General features: G+C 48.7%; 4 protein-coding genes across 10 annotated transcripts in view; 2 read left to right on the forward strand and 2 right to left on the reverse strand.

The window, feature by feature from the left end:
- Positions 1-22: 22 nt before the first annotated feature.
- Positions 23-1,897, forward strand: LOC131132667 (enhancer of rudimentary homolog). Its single transcript, XM_058078507.1, has 4 exons — positions 23-183; positions 683-770; positions 926-1,046; positions 1,553-1,897. Exons 1-4 carry the CDS (start codon positions 181-183, stop codon positions 1,653-1,655), a joined length of 315 nt encoding a protein of 104 aa, XP_057934490.1. The 5' UTR covers positions 23-180; the 3' UTR covers positions 1,656-1,897.
- Positions 1,898-2,289: 392 nt separating this feature from the next.
- si:ch211-168d23.3 (BRD4-interacting chromatin-remodeling complex-associated protein) lies at positions 2,290-10,417 on the forward strand. 3 transcript variants are annotated; one of them, XM_058078468.1, is made up of 14 exons: positions 2,290-2,426; positions 3,020-3,198; positions 3,500-3,545; positions 3,712-3,754; positions 3,820-3,885; positions 3,984-5,486; positions 5,561-5,755; positions 5,817-6,285; positions 6,350-6,477; positions 6,568-6,626; positions 7,347-7,495; positions 7,575-7,669; positions 9,096-9,198; positions 9,279-10,417. In XM_058078468.1, coding segments are annotated over exons 2-14 (3,444 nt in total). In that variant the 5' UTR covers positions 2,290-2,426; positions 3,020-3,197; the 3' UTR covers positions 9,866-10,417. The 3 variants fall into 3 exon arrangements, with proteins under 3 accessions (XP_057934451.1, XP_057934452.1, XP_057934453.1); XM_058078469.1 differs by having other exon boundaries at positions 9,099-9,198; XM_058078470.1 differs by having other exon boundaries at positions 6,359-6,477.
- Positions 10,418-11,942: 1,525 nt separating this feature from the next.
- Positions 11,943-19,693, reverse strand: exd2 (exonuclease 3'-5' domain containing 2). 2 transcript variants are annotated; one of them, XM_058078483.1, is made up of 10 exons: positions 19,569-19,642; positions 19,089-19,180; positions 18,362-18,786; positions 18,041-18,297; positions 17,850-17,976; positions 15,418-15,710; positions 15,246-15,352; positions 15,037-15,172; positions 13,166-13,534; positions 11,943-13,090 (listed from the first exon to the last, which is right to left on the reverse strand). In XM_058078483.1, the coding sequence occupies exons 3-10, from the start codon at positions 18,749-18,751 to the stop codon at positions 12,874-12,876; spliced, it is 1,896 nt and encodes a 631-aa protein (XP_057934466.1). In that variant the 5' UTR covers positions 18,752-18,786; positions 19,089-19,180; positions 19,569-19,642; the 3' UTR covers positions 11,943-12,873. The 2 variants fall into 2 exon arrangements, with proteins under 2 accessions (XP_057934466.1, XP_057934465.1); XM_058078482.1 differs by having other exon boundaries at positions 11,944-13,090; positions 19,089-19,153; positions 19,569-19,693.
- Positions 19,694-20,885: 1,192 nt separating this feature from the next.
- numb (NUMB endocytic adaptor protein) overlaps positions 20,886-22,020 on the reverse strand; it is a 44,827-nt gene continuing 43,692 nt past the window's right edge. For all 4 annotated transcript variants that reach the window (XM_058078481.1, XM_058078480.1, XM_058078478.1 and 1 more), the window contains one exon: positions 20,886-21,733. In XM_058078481.1, coding sequence (XP_057934464.1) covers positions 20,997-21,733 — 737 coding nt within the window. In that variant the 3' untranslated portion in view covers positions 20,886-20,996. The remainder of the gene's footprint in view (positions 21,734-22,020) is intronic.

Genomic DNA, 22,020 nt, shown 5'->3' on the forward strand with positions numbered 1-22,020 from the left:
TATATATATTTTTTATCTACATGTGAATGTAACCCAATTTAGGAAAATTTTTATTCCTGAGTCAGGGTTGTTTGTATTGTACTTCCGGTGTCAGAGCTCGCTCGTCTTCGCAGCGGAAGTCAACGGCGAGAAGTTACGAAGAAAAGCATCACAAAAAACACCTAAAATTACATTTAAAGCATGGTAGGCGCACTCTCCGTTTAAAGACGCATTGTTGTTAAATCTATCACCGAGTATTATGTGTAGTTCTACGGCGTATTTTGAATGAATATTGCTGTAGAAGCTTGCTAGCTACCCGCTAATGTTAGCATTTCCACGGGGGAAGTAAAGCGGGCAGCAGCTGTAAAGATCCATCACACACATCGGCTCTATTGATGAACAAACAGTAGTAATGTGACTTGACACACATTTCTTTATTACTGATTCATTTTTCATTGTAAAAAAAAGTTTTCTGACTTCATTCCACGATATTTGTCTATACTGGCAGTTACCTCGATCTAAATGCTACAACGCGCCCACCGCAAACTTCTTCCTAAGTTAACTTGTCATGATGTTTCCGCTTATGGATGACTTCTTGCGAATATATTGTAGTCTCCAGGATATATTAAAATTAGTTAATGTCAAGAAATCATCCCTAGTAATATTTGGCTGTTAAATTGTGTTTTTGCATTTATTTGTATAGTCCCATACCATCCTGCTAGTGCAGCCTACCAAGAGGCCGGAAGGAAGAACATATGCTGACTATGAATCGGTCAACGAGTGCATGGAAGGTAACATTACCGGGACAGGGGGACATAAATGGTCGCGACACTAGCACAGCTATGTGAGCACCAAAATGCCGGTCACATTTAACAGCAAACATCATGCTAGGTTAGCATATTCATCAAACCTGGAGCTCCCACAACTCACTCTGTTATGACCTCAGGCGTGTGCAAGATGTACGAGGAGCATTTAAAGAGGATGAACCCCAACAGCCCATCCATAACGTACGACATCAGCCAGCTGTTTGACTTCATCGACGACCTGGCTGACCTCAGCTGCCTGGTGTAAGTATCGCTACCGAAGAACCGCACACTCATCTTTATGCTTCTTCGCTGTGCGTTGGTCTTCAGCAACATGGAAATAAGCGGTACAATGCCACTGTCACCCGTGATCATGAGGCATTGGAGCGCGTTATGCAAATATCGGCCTTCGGTGCTATTATTCACGTACTCCACTTTGGGAACTTGGGGCGTAGACCCAACGGTGTGTTACTTGTACAACAAAGCCATCCAAACAACACAACACGTTGCTGTCGTTCGTAGTTCATATTGTTGTTGCATCTACCCAGCATGTCTTGCGGGCATTTGAACTTTGAAAACAGATTTCAGTTTCAAGTGTGTTATGTTTAGCACTTGGTGTTTATCACGTAATGCGTTAGCTTTCTCTGCATATGTTGCACCCCGAGCAAGTATCCGCCCCGTCGCCCGCCAAATTTAAATTGAACCCAATGTGGCCTAGAGAAAGATTCACTTAAAATATTTTGTGTGTGTGTGTGGTGCTGCTGCCACAGGTATCGTGCCGACACCCAGACGTACCAGCCATACAACAAAGACTGGATCAAAGAGAAGATCTACGTGCTGCTTCGTCGGCAGGCCCAGCAGGCAGCGAACTGAAGGGGGCGCTGTGTTTTTTTCCCCAGCTGTTTTGTCTGTGTGTGTGTGTGTTTTTTTCCCCCAGTTGAAAGTATTTTTATTGTAGGTTGACTTATAAATAAAGATTTGCTTTAAATGGCAAACAAGTCTTTGTTTTTGATCCCTGGATGTTGGTTTGTTCATTTTGAAGATGACGTAAAGTTCCAACAAATGTAATTTTTTTTTTCAAAAGTAATTTTTGTTGTATTGTTTTTTTTTTGTGTGCAACTTTTTTCTTAATTTCTCATGAAACAAAAATGTATAATTCAAATTTAAATGAACTTGCTGGATATCTGGGTTTTATGTTGAGTACCAATTCAGCTGATCCATTTATTGTGTTGTTTTTAATCATATCAAACGTTAATTAAATTTCTGTAATATACTGTAACACTCCAGAATTAATTACAAAATAACTCACTTGACGAATTAATTTCATTCATTCATATACTATACATGATTCCTCCGGTAAAACCGCGGGTTGATGTGAAGGTTTAGCCGCCTAAGAGCACTCAGGAGGCGGCCACTCTCGACTGTGGCAACCGCTCTCAACTCGGTCTCTCCAGTCAGACTTGAGCGCCCCCACCTTTTGTGTTGTATGATCGACTCTTCCCCGTCTGTTTCTCACACCCACCCCTGCACACACACACACACGCCTCCTCCCCCCGCTCCTCCTTTTAGCATCTGAAAGGACCACTGAGTGAGAATCGATGGCGCAGAGGCCCGCTTGACAGGACAATAAACTACAAAGAAGGGGTGAGTTTTTCCCTCCTCTGCTCTATCGCGCTTCTATTTTTCCACCACCGTCGTGCACGTCCGCCTCCGTGGGACGAGATCGTGCGTGGTGATGCTTTCACGTACGGCGCCTTTTGTTGGTTGTGATTACACCAGCAGCATCCTCCCCCTCCTCCTCAGCATCAGCACCATCACCATCACGCTCTGTCGCCTTGCCGCTTACCTAAAACATCAACGTAATTTCACCTGCACACACCCTTACCTTATGTAACCTAGCATCAACAACACACTGCGGGTTTAGATGAGGGGTCGTTTGGAGGGGCGGGGGGCCGTGATGTCCTAATGCGGTTGTTGGTGATGTAAACACAAAAGAGCACCAGAGGATCGTCTTGCGTGTTTTCCATCCCTAAAAACACCCCCTTTGCTCATATGTGATGATGTGTTCTACGATCATCCATGGGGACGTGGGGGGGAAAGGGGGGTGGGGTCACCTCCTCTCAATTCCATGTTTCTCCTCAGCACCCCCAAAAATCACGTGACTCGTCCTTAAGACAAAACAATAACAACCCCCCCCCCCCTTGTAAAATAACCTGTCTTCATGTCGACATTTGCAGCAACCATGCTCCAACAGAGGGGGGAGCAGTCTCTTCCACACAGCCGCCACCAGCACATCGGCCAGGAGTCACCCTCCAGCCACCGACTCTTCCAGACAACCGAGCCCGGCCACCACTTCCCATGAGGCGGCCACCAGCACTCAGCCCTATCGCTCTGTATGGAGCCTCTCGTCTGTGAAGTAGGTGCATTATGAAAGGTGTACAACTGTCCTGGGGGACTGGAAGGAAGGGGGGGTGTTATATTGGCTGGGTGACGTCACGGCATCACGTTTTTTGGTAAAATAGTCATATTTATATATTTATATTTATATAATCATCAGTATGGAATGTCAATCAGGAAAGTGAAGGAAGCATAAAAATAAGACAATTGCCTATAAATAAAATGCAGTTAAACTAAAATAAAACAAAATTAACCAAATATGAAGCAACATAATGTGTTTTTAATGCTCATGTTTACATTTTGTGACTCTGTCTTCTTAGTGGACATGGAGGATGAAGATGGGACTTGTCTTCTTGATGTTTTATGGTGAGTTTCTTTCTGTGCTACGTTATGTTAGCATCCCTCATGTATATAAATATATATATACAGTAAGGTACCCATAATATTCAATAATAATAAACAGCTGCCAGCTTGTAGACGTACAATAATAAACGTAGAGTATATGTCAATTGTCCAATGTGGTGCGTTTCAGTGACCCCCAAGCCCTGAATGACTTCCTTCATGGGACGACTGAGGTAACTCAACTTTTTTCGAGTCTGATGTTTGTGTGCAAAGCTAAAAACCACTAACGACCCACCAGCTGCAGACTGAAGACCTGCTCATTAGCGCCTCCTCTGGGGAGCCCTCCCTCTTCACAGACGCCCCGGTGAGTGCCCGATGGGGTCCCCAGCGCCCCCAGGAGAACATTGTTTTCTCCGTTTTGTTTCCTAAAAGTACTTCCTGTCCTCGCCGTGTCTTCTCCAGAGCCCCGTGTCTCTGCTTGGAGATGGCGGAGACTCCCCGGGGACGCCTCCGCCCGGCTGTGTGGATCTATCCTTCCTGGAGGACGCCCTCCTTTCGTCACCCGAGAGCAGAGACGACTGTCAACATCAGGTGGACATGCAGACGGGGTCCCCCATCGGGTCTCCCACGGGGTCCGGTTGCGAGTCAAAGGAGGGAGAGGAGGAGGCGGCGGCGGCCCCGGCCCCGGCCGGGGAGGAGGAAGCAGAGGTGGCGTGTTGCGACATCCTCCAGCAGAGTCTGCAGGAGGCCGACATCACCGAACAGACTGTGGCCCTGGAGGGGGGGCTGACCCAAGACAGCGTGTCCCTCTTCTTGCCACCCACTGTGCCATTTGTAGCCAAGACTCCCTCCGTCGCCCCCGCCTTGCCCAGAGACACTCAGGCAGCAGTGGAGCCCCCCCAGCCATCCCTGCTTGCTGTCGGACCAGGCTGCCCTTCTCTGAAACCTGCCGCCCCCCCTCAGCTGATGGGGCTCCTGCCTGGAAATGTTTTCCCCGCCCCTTCACCAGAGACCACGTTCTCCCTGAGCCCGGTTCAGGGTTCCAGTATGATCATCCATAAAGCCATGACGGGCGTCATGGGGCGACCTCTCCTCACCCCCACTTTGAGAGCGGCAGCAGCCCACGGTGTCATCCTGCAACGTGGCCCCCTCCCCATCCAACCCAAGCTGCCCATCAGCATTCAGCCTAAACTGGTCCAAATTAGCCCAAAGCCGTCGGGGCAACCCCCGCCGGGTCTCACGCTCATTCCTGGGACCGTTTCACCAAATATTCTACTTTCTCAGCCTCCGGGCCAGAAACCTGCAGCGCCCCCCCCAGCGGCCCCCAAACCGGTCAGCCTGCAGCTGGTCAACCAGGGCGGCTCCTTTGTGCTGCAGCCTCAGGGACTCTTTCCAGGCCAAAACCAGTTCCTCCTCCCGGGTCAGTCCCAAGTCACCATCTCCCAGCCTGGGGCCCCACCTCTACTGACTGCCAATCCACACGGCCGAGGCGGGACCACCGTCAGTGGGCACCTCATGGACGGGTCCCAGATCTTAGCGGTCCCCCAAAGACAGGTCAACTTCAGCCCCGTCTTCACTACCACAGGGCAGCTGGCTCTCAGCCAGACCGCCGTCCTGTCGGGACCGCTACAGCTGCAGTCGGCCCCATCGACAGTCTTCCAGATGCCGGCGCAGCTGGCTGGGAGCTACACAACAGGCGGGCAGCGGGCCACCTTGGTACACGGCCCTACACTGGGAAATCACATAACGGTAATCAACAGCGCTGGGGTGCTGCCTTCGGATCTGGCCTCCATCTCCATCGTCAACGCTCCGTCTGTGGTGCAGGGCCTGCCCTTTGCGGCTCAGGCATCGCTGACGGAGCCGCCCCCGCTGGGGCTCCAGCCAGCCTCTGTAGTGCTGCTTCCTGAGAGAGGAACGCCCGAGGAAAGGAACGCTTCGGAGGAGAGCTTCCTTCAGCTGCCACAGGTGGGTGAGGGGTGAGGAACACCGGACTTTGGTGAGGATAAAGTATTTCTAACCGACTTCACGATGTCTTCTAGCACTTCGGTCAGGTGACCCGACATCCTGTCTCGACGCAGCCAGCCACCCCTCCTTCACCTTCCATCATGGCGTCCCAGACGGAACCAGCTCCAGCCCCGTTCGTGGAGATGCCCTCGGCTGACTTGGTCCAAGTGGTGGAGGAGGTGGCCCAATCTCTGAGCCAGAACCAGGACTTTATGCAACAACTACAACAGGTAGTGAAAACTCTCACGTGTTTTCTCATCCGTGTTCTCATCCATGTGCCCTCCCCCCCAGCAAGCACTTAGCTCCCCCATCACGTCTGACATGCTGGTCGGAGCAGTCCCACTGGTCCCCTTGGACTCTCTCGCCCCCTCGGTGGACAATGAGCAAGACAGCCAACAAGCGACCGCCATGTTGGATCCATGTGTTGACTCCTCCCCGCTCCCCTCGGAGGACACGTCGCTGCTGAGAGCGTTTCAGTCAGCGGCCATGCTCTCCGATCAAGACCCCCTTCTCGGACCGGAGAGTTCCCCCACCCGGTACCAAGGCGCCCCTGAGTTCCGGGGGTCTCGGTCTCTGTTTGTCACCAGTCAAAGGACGCTGGCCTCTCCTCAGTCCTCGGAGCCCCCCTTCACCCCTGGAGCCCCCTCCCCTCTGCAGGTCAACATCCCAGTGCCTCAGCAGCAGCCGGACCAGTCAGCTGCCAGCCTCTGTGGAGGGGGAGGGGTGGACGCCAGTCCTGTCCAACAGCACACACTAAACAGTGAGTTTGTCTCCCAAACAGAAAACGCGGGATTCGTACGCCAACTAAAAGTGTCGTGTCTCAGCACCAACAGCTGCCTTGGACGTGGAGAGCCAACTGATGTCTCTCCATGGCCACCCGTCCCCTCCTGACAGCCAGGAGGAACACCGCCCGGCCCCCGGGGATGGCGGCCCCTTCACAAGCGACCAGCAGGTGGGAAAAGGGAATGTTTAGTTAGGAATGAATTAACAAAGTAAAAGCAAAGTCCGACCTTTGACTGATGAAGGTCGTGTCTCCACACAGCTGGCGGGTGTGGAGCTGCGGCGAGAAGAACCAGTAACACCAGCAATGCGACGCCACAGGTGAGAATATTACAGTACAAATAAATCAAGGATGGAAATATTATTTTCTTCATGTTTTGGAATTATTTAAAGGAACTTTATTGTGAAATTCTGAGCATCTGCCGGATGGCCGAGCTCCTCAGCCGGTCTTTTACGGTGAGTCCAGACACCCTACCGAGGAATCTCGCTTTTTGAGTCAGGGTGGGACCATCGATGGACCAATACGGTTCGGTACAGCGACCGCATTACTGCAGATGCTTGGCTGATCCGCCTGTTGGTCTTCCCTCCCTCACGATACCTGGACCCCTTCACCTGGGGCAGGACCTCACGATCCACCCTTTTCCAGCTGAGAACCATGGCCTCAGATTTGGAGGTGCTGAGTCTCGCCCCAGTAAAAGGTCAGAGACTGACGGGGCCACCAGGACCATATCGTCTCAGAGTAGCAGAGACGAGATCCTAAGGCCCCCAAAATGGCCCCCCTCAATGAGAATTCCTGTCCCCCCAAAAATTATGAACAGAATCAGTGACAGCCTCTCATGTACCCCCCAGTACCCTTCCAAAGGTGCAGAGCTGGTCCAGGTTTCCGCGACCAGGATAAAAACCACATTGCACCTCGTGGAGCTGAGGTTCCACTAACGGTCCAGCACTCTGGAATAGTTTCGTTGTAATCGTTGACATTTTGCCCCCCCCCCAAAAAAAAACGGCCATACTGGTGTCAAACGTCAAGTCATTGCTCCCCAGGTTTCAACAGCTGCTTTGCACGGACCACATGGCGGTTCAGAACCCGAACACCAGCACCGCCTTCTCCACCCTGAGGGACGCCGCCCGCCGCCTGCTGCCATACCACGTGTGCGCCGGTCTCCTGCCGACTCAGGAGGACTTCGCTTTAGGTCAGCCGGATATTTCTAAGTATGCTTACCTGGGAGAAGGTTTCGGGCGGGTCATGTGACCTTTGTGTGGTTCCTGCAGTGGACCAGGAGTTTGACACGGTGTCCGGGTTCCTGCTGAGGCGCACCAAGGACATGGTCAACAAATACAGGCAGCTACTGGTCAGAGAAACACAGGTAAATATAAACAATAGCAATTAGTAGGGGTGTCACCGGGCACGCTCACAAAACTAGACCATGCAGGCTTGTCTGCACTCTGTTTGTATGCTACTGGCCCCGTCTCCACCCACGATACAACAAAAGGCTCACTCTGTTCATCGTATTTTCTGGACTATAAGACGCTCCAGAGCAGGGGTCGGGAACCTTTTTGGCTACAAGAGCCATGAAGGCCAGATATTTTAAAATGTGTATCTGTGAGAGCCATATACATTTTTTTAAACATTGAATGCAATAAAATGTGTGCATTTTTATGTAAGACCAACAGTTTTAGATATAATGGGCTCTAATTACGTAGACCAGACACACTACCCCACGCCAATGGGGTGTGGCCAGCACACTTTCGTGAGCAGCGCAGTGTCTAATAATAAATCAAATACTTGTTGCCATTAATGCAACTTCTGCTGCTGCATGGTTTTGCACCGTACTCAGTATATTTCATTCTTTTGGCCATCTTCGTCAGAAGGCTTGCTTCTGCAGCTTTAGCTATTTGACTAAAGGAGGAAAGTTTACATTTACATGTTGACATCTCAATGACCGAGGTAGACTACGGCATTACCCAGTAATAATCGAGTTTTGGTGTTTGACCTGGAAAATATCTTCAAGAAAGATGGATGTGGTCGGCCATATTGCAGTAGAAAATAGATGGACGGATTAAAATGCATAAGAAAGTTGTTGATTTTTAATATTATTTTTAACAGTCATTTCTGTGATGTTTACTTTAAATTTTTAGCAAAAATAATTTTTTATTGTGGTAAATGCTTGAGAGCCAGATACAGTCATCAAAAGAGCCCTACCTGGCTCCCGAGCCATAGGTTCCCTACCTCTGCTCCAGAGTATAAGTCGCACAAGGCCAAAAATGTATAATTAGGTCAAAAAATATATACACAAGTCGCACTGGAGTCAAAAGCCAAAGCCAAAACTGCATAATTAGGTAGAAAAAATATATACATAAGTCGCACTAGAGTATAAGTCACATTTTTTGCGGGTACCGTATTTTCTGGACTATAAGTTGCTCCAGAGTATAAGTCGTACAAAGCCAAAAATGCATAATTAGGTAGAAAAAAATATACATAAGTCGCACTAGAGTATAAGTTGCATTTTTTGCGGGTACCGTATTTTCTGGACGATAAGTCGCTCCAGAGTACAAGTCGCATTTTTTGCGGGTACCGTATTTTCTGGACTATAAGTCGCACAAGGTCAAAAATGCATAATTAGGTAGAAAACAACATACAGAAGTCGCTCCAGAGTATAAGTCGCACAAGGCCAAAAGTGCGGCAAGACAAGAATCTTGTCTTGTTTTAAACTGGCAAGCTTTTGTGACCCCACACCCCCACGTGTGAGTACATCCTGGTGTGTGAACGGAAGAATCATGTTCTTCCCGCAGCAGGAGAGTCCATCGGCTGAAATGGTGATGCTGGAGCGCCTCTTCCTGCAGGCAGAACGGTTCTCTTTGGGAGAGGACCGGCGGCGAGCCCGCAGAGACCCAGGTCAGCCCCCTCAATAATGGCCCCCATCATCTAATCTATCTGATGCTGACACCAGTTTGTGGTGTCCTTTGTCCTTTCAGAGTACTTCAGGATGTCCTTGGCCGCTTCAGTGTCTTCCTCGGGGGCCTCGTCCTCCTCTCCCCCGGCCTGGACTAGACTGTCAGACCGCCCCCCGGGCCTCAAGACGTACCGCTCCAGCTCCAGGGGGGCTCTCAGGCTTACCATCAAGCAAGAGGTGGTGCACGGTTCTCTGAAGCGGGACCACAACGGCCGGCTGACCAACGGTGGCGGAGGAGGGGCGGCCACCCCGCGCCCCCCTCCGGCGACCAACGGCTCATCCCATCATGCCGACTTGGATGAAAACGGAGCTGAAGGAGCCTCGCGGGCCCCCCTATCCAGAATGAAAGAGCCTCTTCCAGTGCCACAAGCAGTCGGTTTTGAGCCGCCCCCGCGGGACACCCCTAAAGTGAAATGCCTCAGGCTGGATGTGCCGCCGCACGCCCCCCTCCAGGAGGACAATGTGCTCAGCGAACATCTACAGAGCGCCATCAACAGCATTCTGGAGCTGCAGCGCTTGCAGGGGCCCTCAGGCGGCCCCCTCAGCAGGGCCTCCGCGGGGCCCGCACTGGACCAGCCCGTCACCAGCGTCTTAGGGGGTCACCTGTGAGGTTGTCTGGCCTGAACAGGTTCCACAGAGATCCCGGAACTCCCTCTAAAGTTGGATCTTCGTCTCTTTTGCTTGGAAGGTTTAGTTTTTGGAGAAACTGCTTGACTGCTCCTGGGAAGAAGACGGGAACAGGAACAGCAGCACTGAGAAGAGACGACAGCACTATCAGTAGTTCCACAAATGTTAGATACTTCATTTCGATGTACGTTTGTGCTTAAAAGTATTGGAGTAGGAGCGCTACGGTTTCCTAGCAACCTCCATCAGCTTCTAGATAAAAGTCATAGTGAGGATTATGGAATAGTTTTTATAAGATTTCGTTCCCATAGTGCCAAGCTTCCAGGGTATTTCTTTTTTTTACGTGTGCCAACATTACTGTGCGGCGTCTTTTCAAGTCAACTCCAAAGAACGCCTGAGACGCCGCCACAAACCCTGAACACACCAGCAACAGCCGGCTGGCCTCCCAGAACCCGCCTGCTGGACTCCGGATGCTGTGAAATGTCCCTGAGAGACGATGTTGGATGTTTGAACATGTAAGCAATAATGACTAGGGGTTAGGGGGGTGGGGTGGTTGAGTGGGGGGGGGGGGGGGGGGGGGGGGAATGCAAAGATGAGGTCGCTTGGGGCTTCACGTTCTGGCTTTAGTTTCGTCTTTCTGCAGAGACCTGGGACTTAGGAGTTGACTTCTCGGAAAATAGGTTGGTTCCGAGGAACTTCTGACTTGGGATATCACCAGACCACAACATTTAGGACTACCCCAACACTTGGACCAAAATATCTTGGGCCTCACAGAATAGTTTATCAGAATACTTTTGGTCTTGCTAGTGGACTTTGGGAATCCCTTTCGACTTGTTAGACCTAGACCATCCGTCATACTTTCACCAAAGGACTTAGCACTTGTACCAAAAGTTTGGACTCAAATAGGCCTTTAAGACCCAATGATGTGGGTTTCGTACTTGGACTTGGAACTAGTGATGTCTAGATCCAAAAGATTTTGGACTTGCTAGTGACGTTGGAACAGGTTTCTTAGGTAACTGGAGACTGACCCATGAGAGCCAATTGACTCAGGATCGGTTTGAACTTAGAGGTGGCTACGAGGTCTTGCGTCAGACCAGGTTTGGGCAGGATACAACATTTGACTTAGACCAGTTTTGTTGGACTACTTGGGACTCACTAGTGATGTGGAGTCGTCTTTGGACTCGTGACTTGAAACCAAATGACGTGACCGACTCCAGGCTGTGTTCACACTCGGGACACTGATCCAGATTTGGTCCCGATTCACTTTATTTTTAAGAACGCCTGCAAACCATACATCTGGTCTTTGGTCCATGTAGCATTCACGGAAAGGACACCAGAGTTGGTCGCCAACCGCATGTTGGCTTTCGCCCAAGCAAAATGTGACCAGTCGGAACGCAGCCTTGGTTTCAGTTCGATCCATCACGATCCAGACTTGGACCTTGTGGACTTCCGACTGCCGCAAGTCAACTTCCAGCTGCGCCATCAAATTTTCGACCAAAAAGTGTAGGAAACGCCCAAACCGATTCTCTTTGATTGGCAGTTTGCTTTTATTTACAAACCGCAGCCCGTTTTTTGTTAACGTGACAATCTTTCAAATAAACGTCACCTCGGGAAAAGGTGACGCGTATAAAACAAAAAGTGACTGAATGTTTTCCTCGACAAACGTGATCACTTTTTAGTGCGAGGTGGTCTTTTGTTGCGTTGAACAAAAGGCGTGAGAATATGCAGTACCTTAGTGGACAAACACGAGCGGAACGTCTGGCTCATGCAGTAAAGATGTCAGAGTGATCCTCACTCCTTCTCAAGAGGGAATTTGGCAAACAAAAAAACTAAAATGAAAAACTCCTAGCAAACAAAAAAGCCGACTCACGTGCCATTGTCCGACTCTGACCGCGACGCCGTACGTCCAGACACTGACGACACCGTCGTGACTGCGGACGTCCAGACACCGTCGTGACGTCGCCGTGACGCCGTATGTCCAGACACCGTCGTGACAACGCTGTACGTCCAGACAACGCCGTGACATCGCACATCCAGACACTTTTAGTTTGCTTGCATGTGATCCAGGACAGCCAGATGGCGGATTGTTGTCATGCCAAAAGCTAGAGGCCTTAACCCAGCAGAACTAGATTGTACACAACTAAAAGTCAAAGACTCATTTGATCGCAATTTTCTCAATTTTCTACTTTTTTTTTTTTTTACAGACTATTTATCAAACTGTGATTTTGTAAGAAATAAAAAAACAGAATGTGGTGTCTTTGTTTCTCTTGTAATACAAACTTTATTTTCTTTCATTCACAATTTAGGAGGACAAAACGTCCAAAGACTTCATTTCTCTGCTCCGAGGTCGTGTCATCGTGCTAACAAGCTAGCTAGCATTTCTTGGTTCTTGGGGGTGTGGATATTTAGGAAGGACGTCCTACGTGAAATAACCTGCAGTGGCGTTGAGGCAGCATCGTCCGCCTTGCGGCGCCCCTCCCCTGGTCGGGGGCTATGTGGGACTAGGAGGCCCACTAGAACATGGACCTCAGAGACGTCCCGCCCTCTGGGAGGCGCGTCAGCATGGCGTGACGCGCTTTTGAGGGAAAAAAAAGGCGCCAGTTAGCATTAGCATCGCTCTCCCCTGCGAGGCGTCATCTCATGTTTCACTCGTACAAAAGACGAGATGTTAAATCTATCGACTTAAAACAGACAATAGTCGGGAACGGAAAAGCAGGCGGGAGCGACAAAAACGTTTAGGACGACCACGGAAGCAAAGCGTGAGCCTCACCTGCGATGCGTCGTTAGCTTTTCCTCGCGATTAAGAGCAGGCGGAAGCTTTTTCTTAAAAAAAAAAAACATCGATATTTCCATAAATAAGTCGGTTGCTGTTCTAAAAAGCGCTCCACGGCGGGGTGCCCAGCAGGTCAAGAGCGTGCCGACCCCCACGCTGGCCACGGCGCCGTGCCCCGCCACGGTGACAACTTCACAGTGGTCACGTGACCCCCCCGTCTTCAGGTGAGTTTGACAGGCACGTCCTCTCCGTACTTGCGGAGGAACTTGCCGTGGTTGTGGTGCACGGACCAGAGGGGGGGCAGGTGTTTCGGACGCATGGCGTTGAGGAAGTGCTGCCGCCAGCGCCGCTCCAACTCCATCAGCCCCCGCAGGCCGCGCTCGCCGTGCGCTCGTACCACCTTCAGTCCGTGCGGCACGTAGGCCTCGTTGAAGATCCTTCATTTGGGGGGTGAGAGGAGCGATCCGGTCAGACATCGTCGCCTCTCTCTGGAAAACCAAACGGGAACTCACCTCGTCTCCAAGCTGGCGGCCGCCTGAAGCTCCTCCCCCGTTGGCTCGCGCTCAGAGCTCACGCCAAAGAAGCTTTTGATCATGGCCTGCAGCTCCTTCCGTCGTAGCTCTGGCAAGCCTTCGGCGGAAGTGAGGAGGGCGCGGGCCGCCGAGCGCACCCGCCGGCGCTCCGGGTCCTCCATGAGGCGCACGCCCTCCTCGCAGCCCTGCGGGGCGGCAAACTCGTCGGCCAGCTGCTGCTTGAAGAAGCCGTCGTGGACGTTGGAGGCGGCGTGGCAGCTGGTGCACAGCAGCAGGATGTCGTGAGAGTTGTGGTCCTTCATCTCGCTGGGGAAGTGGCGCCGGTACTCGTGAGGCACGATGTTCTTCCTGTAAGGGGGACACCAAAGACCAATTTGTACGTCTCGTCACAGGTGATGATGCAACTGCTTTTGGCATGGTTTAACACCAGAATTATAGAATTATTATTATACAACATTTATGGGTCAGAAAAGTGGAAAAGGCATCATAGCTCCCCTTTAAACGGAAACAACGACCGCCATGTTTAGCTCACGCTGAAGCTATGCTATGCTAGTGCTGCACAACGTTTCAACCCAAGAAGCGCGGCAAGGTTTCACGTGACGTCTGAGGTTTCGTGCCACTTTCGAGGCTCATTTAACCACAGCGCGTTCATAGGACGTCAAGCAGGCTTCGCTACGCATCTTAACCTTCCTCGGGTTAGCTTTCTGGTATCATCTCTTATGTTAACGGGTCGGTTTTGACCCATATTATGTATTAAATCAGATATAAAATACACTAAAAACAATAAGTTACTATAAAATGTGCTTCTCATGTCTTGGTTACCTTCTTAGGCTTCCTCATCCATGAAAATGTTGCTTTTAATACTTTTGGTGTGGCCATGTAGGCCTTTTTTTGTCACTATACCCCTCCATTTCTATTTCCAAAAATGAACCTCAAAAGAATCATATTCATAAATTGAAGGTTCTTTTGTTACCTGGCTATTACTGAGGGATATAGAACATATCTCTTAAATCAATGAGTTGTATTTATTTTCTCATTTTAGTATGAATCACTAAAGAAACACGTATGGTGTTTGGGTGAATTTTGACCCATATATATTCATGTCAAGAAAAGGTAGAAAAAGTGATTGTTTTCAGCAACAGAACTTTAGTATAAAGTGGAATGAAAAAGCAGAACAGGTCCAGATCTTGGTTCACTGTACGTCTTGCCATTCTTTCCATGATCCAAATTGTAAATGTGAAATCAGCCAATCAAATGAGTGAATTCCCCTCACATGTGTGGACCTTGTTTTTCTGCTGGTATACTGGAAAAGCGGTCAAAATGAGAATCCCCTGAAGCTTCCATGATGAGAAGAGGAGCTGGTTGTCATTGTGTTGGCTAATTGGACACTCATGACTTCAGTTGGGGCTCTAAATATTGCTTTATAGTCATATTATTAGAACCGGGTCCAAACCCACCCTAACAATACAGTGGTCATAATTTCAACCAGACCATTTTAAAATGTAGTAAAAATTATTTTTTGGGTTTTATTTTGTTGAAATAGAGTTTCCTGACAAAGTCAAAAAGCCTTCATGCAATAAATAAAATAAATAAATAAATAAATGTTATGGGATTCTTTTGATGCATTAAAATGTAAAACACATGGGTTTATTTTAGCCACCAGGCTAACCTAGCATGGTGTTGCTATGAGTGTAATGTTAGCATGGTGTCCTCGCCCCCCCCCCATTCCTTAAAGTTAGTTCCATGGTCTGTGCTACACGGCATCTCCACAGTGGGCAACATTGAAAGCACCTTGGACATTATAGTGATCTGCATTGTCGCGGCAGTGAGGTATCTCCGGGGTAACAGACCTGATGTAGGAGTCCGCTTTGCCGCAAACCACGCAGAGGTTCTCCTTGGCCGTGAGGTAGTAGTCCTGCTGGGAGTCTGGACGTCCGGAAGGCTCAAAGAGAAGCCTCACCACAAAGGGATCTTCACTCTGCAGCACTGAAGCAAAAACCGGTACGCTGGATAAAACGCCCCCTAAACGCTCTTTTGCACCTTCATGCCATTTGTGTACCTCCTATTCCTTTGTCCAGGTACCACTTGGCCTTCTTCTTGTCACATGTGCACAGAGGTTGGCCGTCAGGGGCGTGCAGGAAGCAGTTATCATAGAGAGGCGACTTCCTGTCACACAAACCACCAATGTTACGTAAGCCAAGCCGCCAAGCCGCCCCCAATCCTCCGCCCACCTGGCAGAGTAGCCCACGCCCAGCGGCTTCTTCTTGTTGTTCTTCCTGGGGTCTGGGACTTGCTGATCTCCCGACTCCGGGCTCTTGAGCGAGGACAGGTTGCGCGTGCGGCACTTCCTCTCTGCGCCGTCGTCGTCTTCATTGCCGACGGCGCCCCTGAAGGGCACATCCAGCAGCCCCTGGCAGTGAGCCGCCAACTCGGCGTAGGAGCTCCCGCCAGCTTCTGCTTGGAGGCCGAGCAGGCAGAGGAAGAGAGCGACAGAGACTTGGGCGTCCTTGGCGGCGTAGGTCACCTGAGGTGAGGACGGGAAAAGGCTGTTAAACTCCTCCCTTTTTAGTCCCAGTTAGCTGGTTCCGGACCCAACCATGGGTGGCGTTTCTGTAAAACAGGATTCCCTATTTATATATAAACTACTTTCAAAATCACAGCATTGAAAACCTGCTTATGCCCTAAATAGTGTTTAAACCAGGGGTCTCAAACTCAATTTACTTGGGGGCCACTGGAACTCGGGTCTGGGTGAGACTGGGCCGCATCAGGTTTTCAAAAAAAAAAAAAAAAAAAAACGCATTTATTAAAAAAAATTTTTTTTTAAACTTCGCTTTGGTTCCAATTTTCTACAAGAAAAGCTCTGATAAAACATTCTACTGTTCTCAAATATCTTACTTTTTATTTTTCTACACAAAATAAGATGAAAAATAAATAAACAAATCAAGAATAAAGAAAATCAATCAACCAGTAATAAATAAATAAATATAATAATAATAATAATACAAGGTCAAATAATAAAAAGTTAAGAAACCACATATAGTTGGTGGGTAGACAAATGATTTTTTTCAGATTAAAATGAACAAAGCATTATTAGAGCCCTGTAGACATGACAAAACACGACTATAGTCACATTTATACTCTTTTTATTGACAACATATTGCGCAACTGCAGGGTCTTGAGACACATGCTAACTCGCAAACTAGAGAGCTAGCGACCTAAACGGTAGCCTCCAAGTTATTTCCTTTAAACTTAAATAGCCAAAAAATTACCACTTCCACACGGATAGGGAGGATAACTCTTAACAGTTATTTAACCTTTAAACATGAACATGAATCAAACGTAATAATTTTTTCTGGGTACATGATACCATACAGCATCCATATCAAACTTGCGCGGGCCGCACTAACATTAAACTTTCATATCAAGGCGGGGGCCTCAAACTGTGTCCTGTGGGCCACATTTGGCCCGCGTGCCGCATGTTTGAGACCACTGGTTTAAACATTAGAGCCTTCTAGACATGAAATAACACCCCTATAGTCAGCTTTGCACTTGTATTAGTACCCAGTATAGCATCTTTGAATGACTCTTATGAACATTTTACACAGTCGCAGCCACAGAGCGGTGTGGACATTGAAAGGGTGAAGGAAAATACATTTCTGGGGATCACAATAGATGAAAATATGAGCTGGAAACCTCATATGACAAATATACAACATAAGGTGGCCAGAAATATTTCAGTATTGAACAAAGCTAAATTTGTTCTCAATCAGAAATCACTCCACACTCTTTATTGCTCTCTGGTTCTACCATATCTTACTTATTGTGTGGAAATATGGGCTAATAACTATAAAAGCAATCTTCACTCGCTAAATGTACTGCAAAAAAGGTCAGTAAGGATAATTCATAATGCCGCCTACAGAGAACATACTAACTCCTTATTTCTAAAATCACAAATACTTCAACTTGCTGATATAGTTCATCTTCAAACAGGTAAATAATGCATAAGGCTAAAAATAAGCAATTAGCTAAAAATGTCATCCAATACTTCTCTACAAGAGGAGAAATATGATCTCAGGGAAGAAGTACATTTGAAACACTTCTATGCTAGGACTACGTTATGTTAGCCATAGCATTTCAGTATGTGGAATCAAACTATGGAATGGATTGAGTAAGGAAATCAAACAATGCACAACAATGAGCCAATTCAAGAAACAATACAAGCAGTTGATGTTTGCTAAATACAAGGATGAAGAGTCTTGAACCAGTCATGATGTGCTATATATATCACTATATTGACACGCACTATGGTACCCATTATGGCATTGGATGCTCATATCACCTACTTCCGTATGGGACAAAAAAATTAAAAAATAAATTTTTTTTTTTAAGAAAATGTAATTCAAATGTTTTATTTTTTTATTGTTTCCTACTCCTTTTGGACATGTGGAACTGAGAACTGATTATGGGATGCACTCAATTGGAATCTGATGCATGTTCAAATGAAATTAAACCATTACCACTTGTAAACAACCATTGTAAACAAACAGGATAAGGACTTATGTCTGGCTCCCCCTAGTGGATGCCAGCTGTTCCAAGGTTGCTTATGAGCTTCCAAAGTAAGGAGCGGACACTTAAAAGAAGTGGAAAAAAGGGACTACTGTACCTGTTCCAGTGTCAGCTCGTCTGCCTCCCAGTTGCTGCATCGCAGCTCCGGTGACTTGTCCAGCGAGACGTTCAACACGTCGGCCGCCAGCGACTTCAGACTGAGTCCGCTACTGGTGGACGCCTGCCTGGAAAACGTGGTAACGTGCTTTTCGGTGAGCTGACAGACAAACACGGGACAACACGACGTACTTTTGTCTGAGGGCCAGGTGACGCAGGTCTACCGTGCAGCTCAACGAGAGGCCGTAGTCGCGCATCAGCCGCTTGCCGTCTTCGTAGCAGCCAACGCCGGCCTTCAGAACGTGCGGGTCGCGTAGGACCTCCATCAAGCCAAGCGGGAAGGACTGCTGCCGGTTGTAGAACGCCAGGAGCCGCACCAGGACGCACAGACCGGAATAAGTGGCCATCTGCAGCAGGGACACCACCGTGGGTCGGCCCTTCATGGTCACCTGCAAGAAGCAGTTGATGGAAGGACATCTGTTCCATACTGTATAGAACGACTTTGGTCGTTACCCATTCGCAGTCGAGGCCCAGCACGGGGAACACCGTCAGGTCCTTCTGCATCAGCGGCCACAGCTGCTGCCATTCCTCCTGGGAGCTCACCAACACCAGTTTCACCCCCAGTGACCGCTCAGAGAACGCGATGCGCACTGGAGAGGCCACGTGTGATGTCTGACACTCCGCGGCCTTAAACTCCTTCTGCATTGGGCGGCGGCCATCGTTGTCGTCCGCAGGCGGCAAATCAGCACGAGCGGGAAGCGGGCCTGCGAGGGGTTCGGCCACCCTCTGGATGGAAGGCAGCCTCTTCCTCCTGGCGCGGTACGCTCGCCATAGGAGCACACCACCAAACGTGGCCCCGAGCAGCGTAGTGATGATGGCGGCTAGCGGCCGGTGGTGAGACATCTCCGGGTGATGTCCGGCAGGCTGAAATGTTGGAACTTAAAGACAAAAAAAAGAAAAAAGAAAAGGTAATTGGTCACAACTCTCAAACAGAATCATCCCTCCATCATATAAGTTCATGTATGTTTTAGAGAAACCATAAGAAAAAGTAAAAAGAGACAACAATTCCTTGAGAGAAAGAAATATTTTCGGAATATATCACTCACATTCTCAGGAAAATGGCCAAGAAAAGACAAAGGTTACCAGGGTGTGTTAATTTATACCGGCGTATGAGCACTGTTTTGAGTAAAAATCCGTATATTCACACCTATGGACTAATTAGTCTCAATGATATTCTTACCTGTCCTGTGTCAGTGGACTTCCAACTGGCTCCGTTTAGGGATCATGGACAGACACTGCATCTCTCTGGGTACATAGAAATGATTCAAAGTGCTTCCAGGTGGAGGCCAAACGTTGTCAGGACGAGTACAAAAACAACAGAATATTTTACCATTAAAATGTACATGCATTTTATGTTCATGCTATTTGATGAGCAGTTGATGAACCCTGGCCTAAAAAAACCCGAAGCCGAACTAAGTGAATCCTTGGGACCGAGATAAAGACACTAAACAGAGTTAGTTGTGTTTAGGTGTTTGTTTGATTTAAATAAAAAAAAAAACATTTCAAAGATACAATACGTGTCTCCAAGCGTAGGCAATGCTAACGCTAGCAGCTATAGCTAAAGTCTAGCTAACCGCTAGCATACTTCAAGGCAATTAGTCGATGTCATGAACGAGCCTAACCTTTCAATTTAAACACTAAACTATCCGGTAAAGCTTACCTTTGTGCTTTCAGTGCAAATGACGCCGGTTACAGACACACATGTACATTTGTTTTTCTGTTTTTTATCGTAACAATTGACATATAGCTTCCGGGTTGTATTTATATCAGCAATGTAGCATCGCCACCTGCTGATCAGGAGGAGTAGCGTCACAGCTAGTTGGCAACAGAAATGCTACATCTGATTCGTTCTCAGTTATTGATTATACTCTATGTTTTATTTAATATAAAATTTTCCTTTCATCCTTTCAATGAGAGAAACCGTTTTTCCTCTACCACCATCATTTATTCAATATTTTAACTTCAATATTTCTCCAAAGAAGTGGAATAAAGTCACGAAATAATTACAAAATGGAAAAATAGATCAGCGAAAAGATTATATTCACAGGTTTGATTAAAAAATAAGAAGAAGAAGACCACAGAGCACGCCCACAAAGAAGACAGTGAGAGATGAAACCGCTTTAGTCTCCCTGTAGTTTCCATCAGATGGCAGCAGGCTAAAAGAAGGTCAGGGCAGGCCGGCTTGATCAAGATCGCCCATGAGGTCAAATCATCTACTTTAGTGCTTGTGCAAAAACAAAACTTGAGGAATTGACTACTTAAAAAAAAAAAAAACCCAGACACACGGGAGACGACACATTCTATAAAAAAAAAAAAAAGCATTCCCTCGACAACAAGAAAAAGACGCGACCTGTCGTAAACAATTAGAAAAAGTGAGCATGGAGAAGAGAGGCCGTTGCCGCTGCTGTCCACATTGATTGTTGCTGCAATGATCTCTTATTTACAGTCAAGACGCTTGACATCCAATCGCAGACGATGGCAAAAAGACTTCCAAAGGAAACAAAGACAGAAAGACAAATAACGCACACAAAAGTAAAGCAGCTGTCCCTTCACAAAATCTCTTTACATCACATTAAAATTAGCACTGCTGTGAGCGGTATAGAATCTGTATAGATAATATAGATATATTTATGTATAATATATATGCTCATTTCTTGTGTACATTGTAGAGATCCTCTCTGCCTTTGGCAAGACCACTTACAACTCCGCTGTTAAAATTCAAAGCTATGTAAAATATACTTAATGCATAAAAATAAAGATTTTGGCATTGTCTTGCTTCATTCTTCTGATTGGGAGGTCGCCGAGGAGACACTCAAGTTGCTCTGTCGGAAGGGGGGCATGGGGGTGCAAGATGGGTGCCGCTTGGGGGATGAACGGTGGGGGTCCCACGGGACGATCAAACGAGCACAGAATGTTGATGTGGAGAACTGCACCCTCGCTTTCAGCAGCATGTTTCTTTTTTGGGGGGGGGGGGGGGGGGGGGGGGGGGGTGCGAGTTTCGTGGTGGGAGGACACCCGACCCAGACGGTTGGACCCCAGTGGAGGAAAGGGGCCTCTATGTTGACCAGTACGTTCTCAGGCACAGTAATCAGAGCTGGATCTCAAAGGTCTTGTGCAGCTCGGTGGAGAAAGGGTTGGTCGGCGAGGGCGTGGTGTGCTGGCGCGAGCGGCCCTCCAATGCCGCCCACTGGGCCTCGAAGGCGTCCTCCTGCTGTTGCTGCACTGGGGGTGGCGCCGGCGTGGAGGACGAGGCCAGGTGGGAGAGGGCAGCCCAGTTGTCTGCCCCGTTAAAGCTCTCGCTGCCATTGGCTGGGTGGACAGGGGCGGGGATGGCGGCGGCGGGCTGCGGCGGCTTGAGGACGGGGCCCGGCATACCGGCGGGCTGAGTGTCGTGCAAGGGTGCTACAGGCACGGGGGTGGGATAGGGCTGCAGCTGGGCGGCCGAGCCGAAGACATTAGCCACCATCTGCGAAGGGGTGATGCCAACCACGGGGACGCTGGGCTGCGGGAAAGTCAGCCCGTTGGACATGGGGTAGGAGGGCGGAGGCTGGGGGTGGAAGGCAGTCTGGCGGGGGGGCAGAAGGGGCACCGTTGACGGCAGGGAAGACACGTATGCCACTGGGGGTAAAGACGACACGGGCATGGGCACGGGGGCGGGGGGCGGCGCTGGGGCCAGGATGGGATGAGGAGGCGGAGCCCTGACAGACTTTGAAACCTCATCCAACCATTTCTCTGCTTCCGAGGGCGTACGCTTGTGGGAGGGCACCACTGGAGATGACGTTGGCGGGACGATGATGACGGGCGTGGGAGCTGACCAATCGTTTCCTGTGTGAAGAAAGAGCATGGACACGGCTTACATCCAACACCAAACCAAGATCTTTATATTCCCGCCGCAAAGTATGCTGGGTAGCATGTGGCACACTTGTTATATTTGAAATATGTCGAGGAGATCGTCAGACATGTAAACAAGTTAACACCGTCTTGATATCCAGTGTTTTATTGTTCATAGTTCATATTGTTGCCGCTGGACTATCCAGCATGCCTTGTGGGCATTTAAAGTTGCGTGTTATGCTGAGCACTTAGTTGATTGTTTATCGCCCACATAGTAGTAG

Source organism: Doryrhamphus excisus, chromosome 7, assembly GCF_030265055.1.
Source record: "Doryrhamphus excisus isolate RoL2022-K1 chromosome 7, RoL_Dexc_1.0, whole genome shotgun sequence".
Lineage (NCBI taxonomy): Eukaryota > Metazoa > Chordata > Actinopteri > Syngnathiformes > Syngnathidae > Doryrhamphus > Doryrhamphus excisus.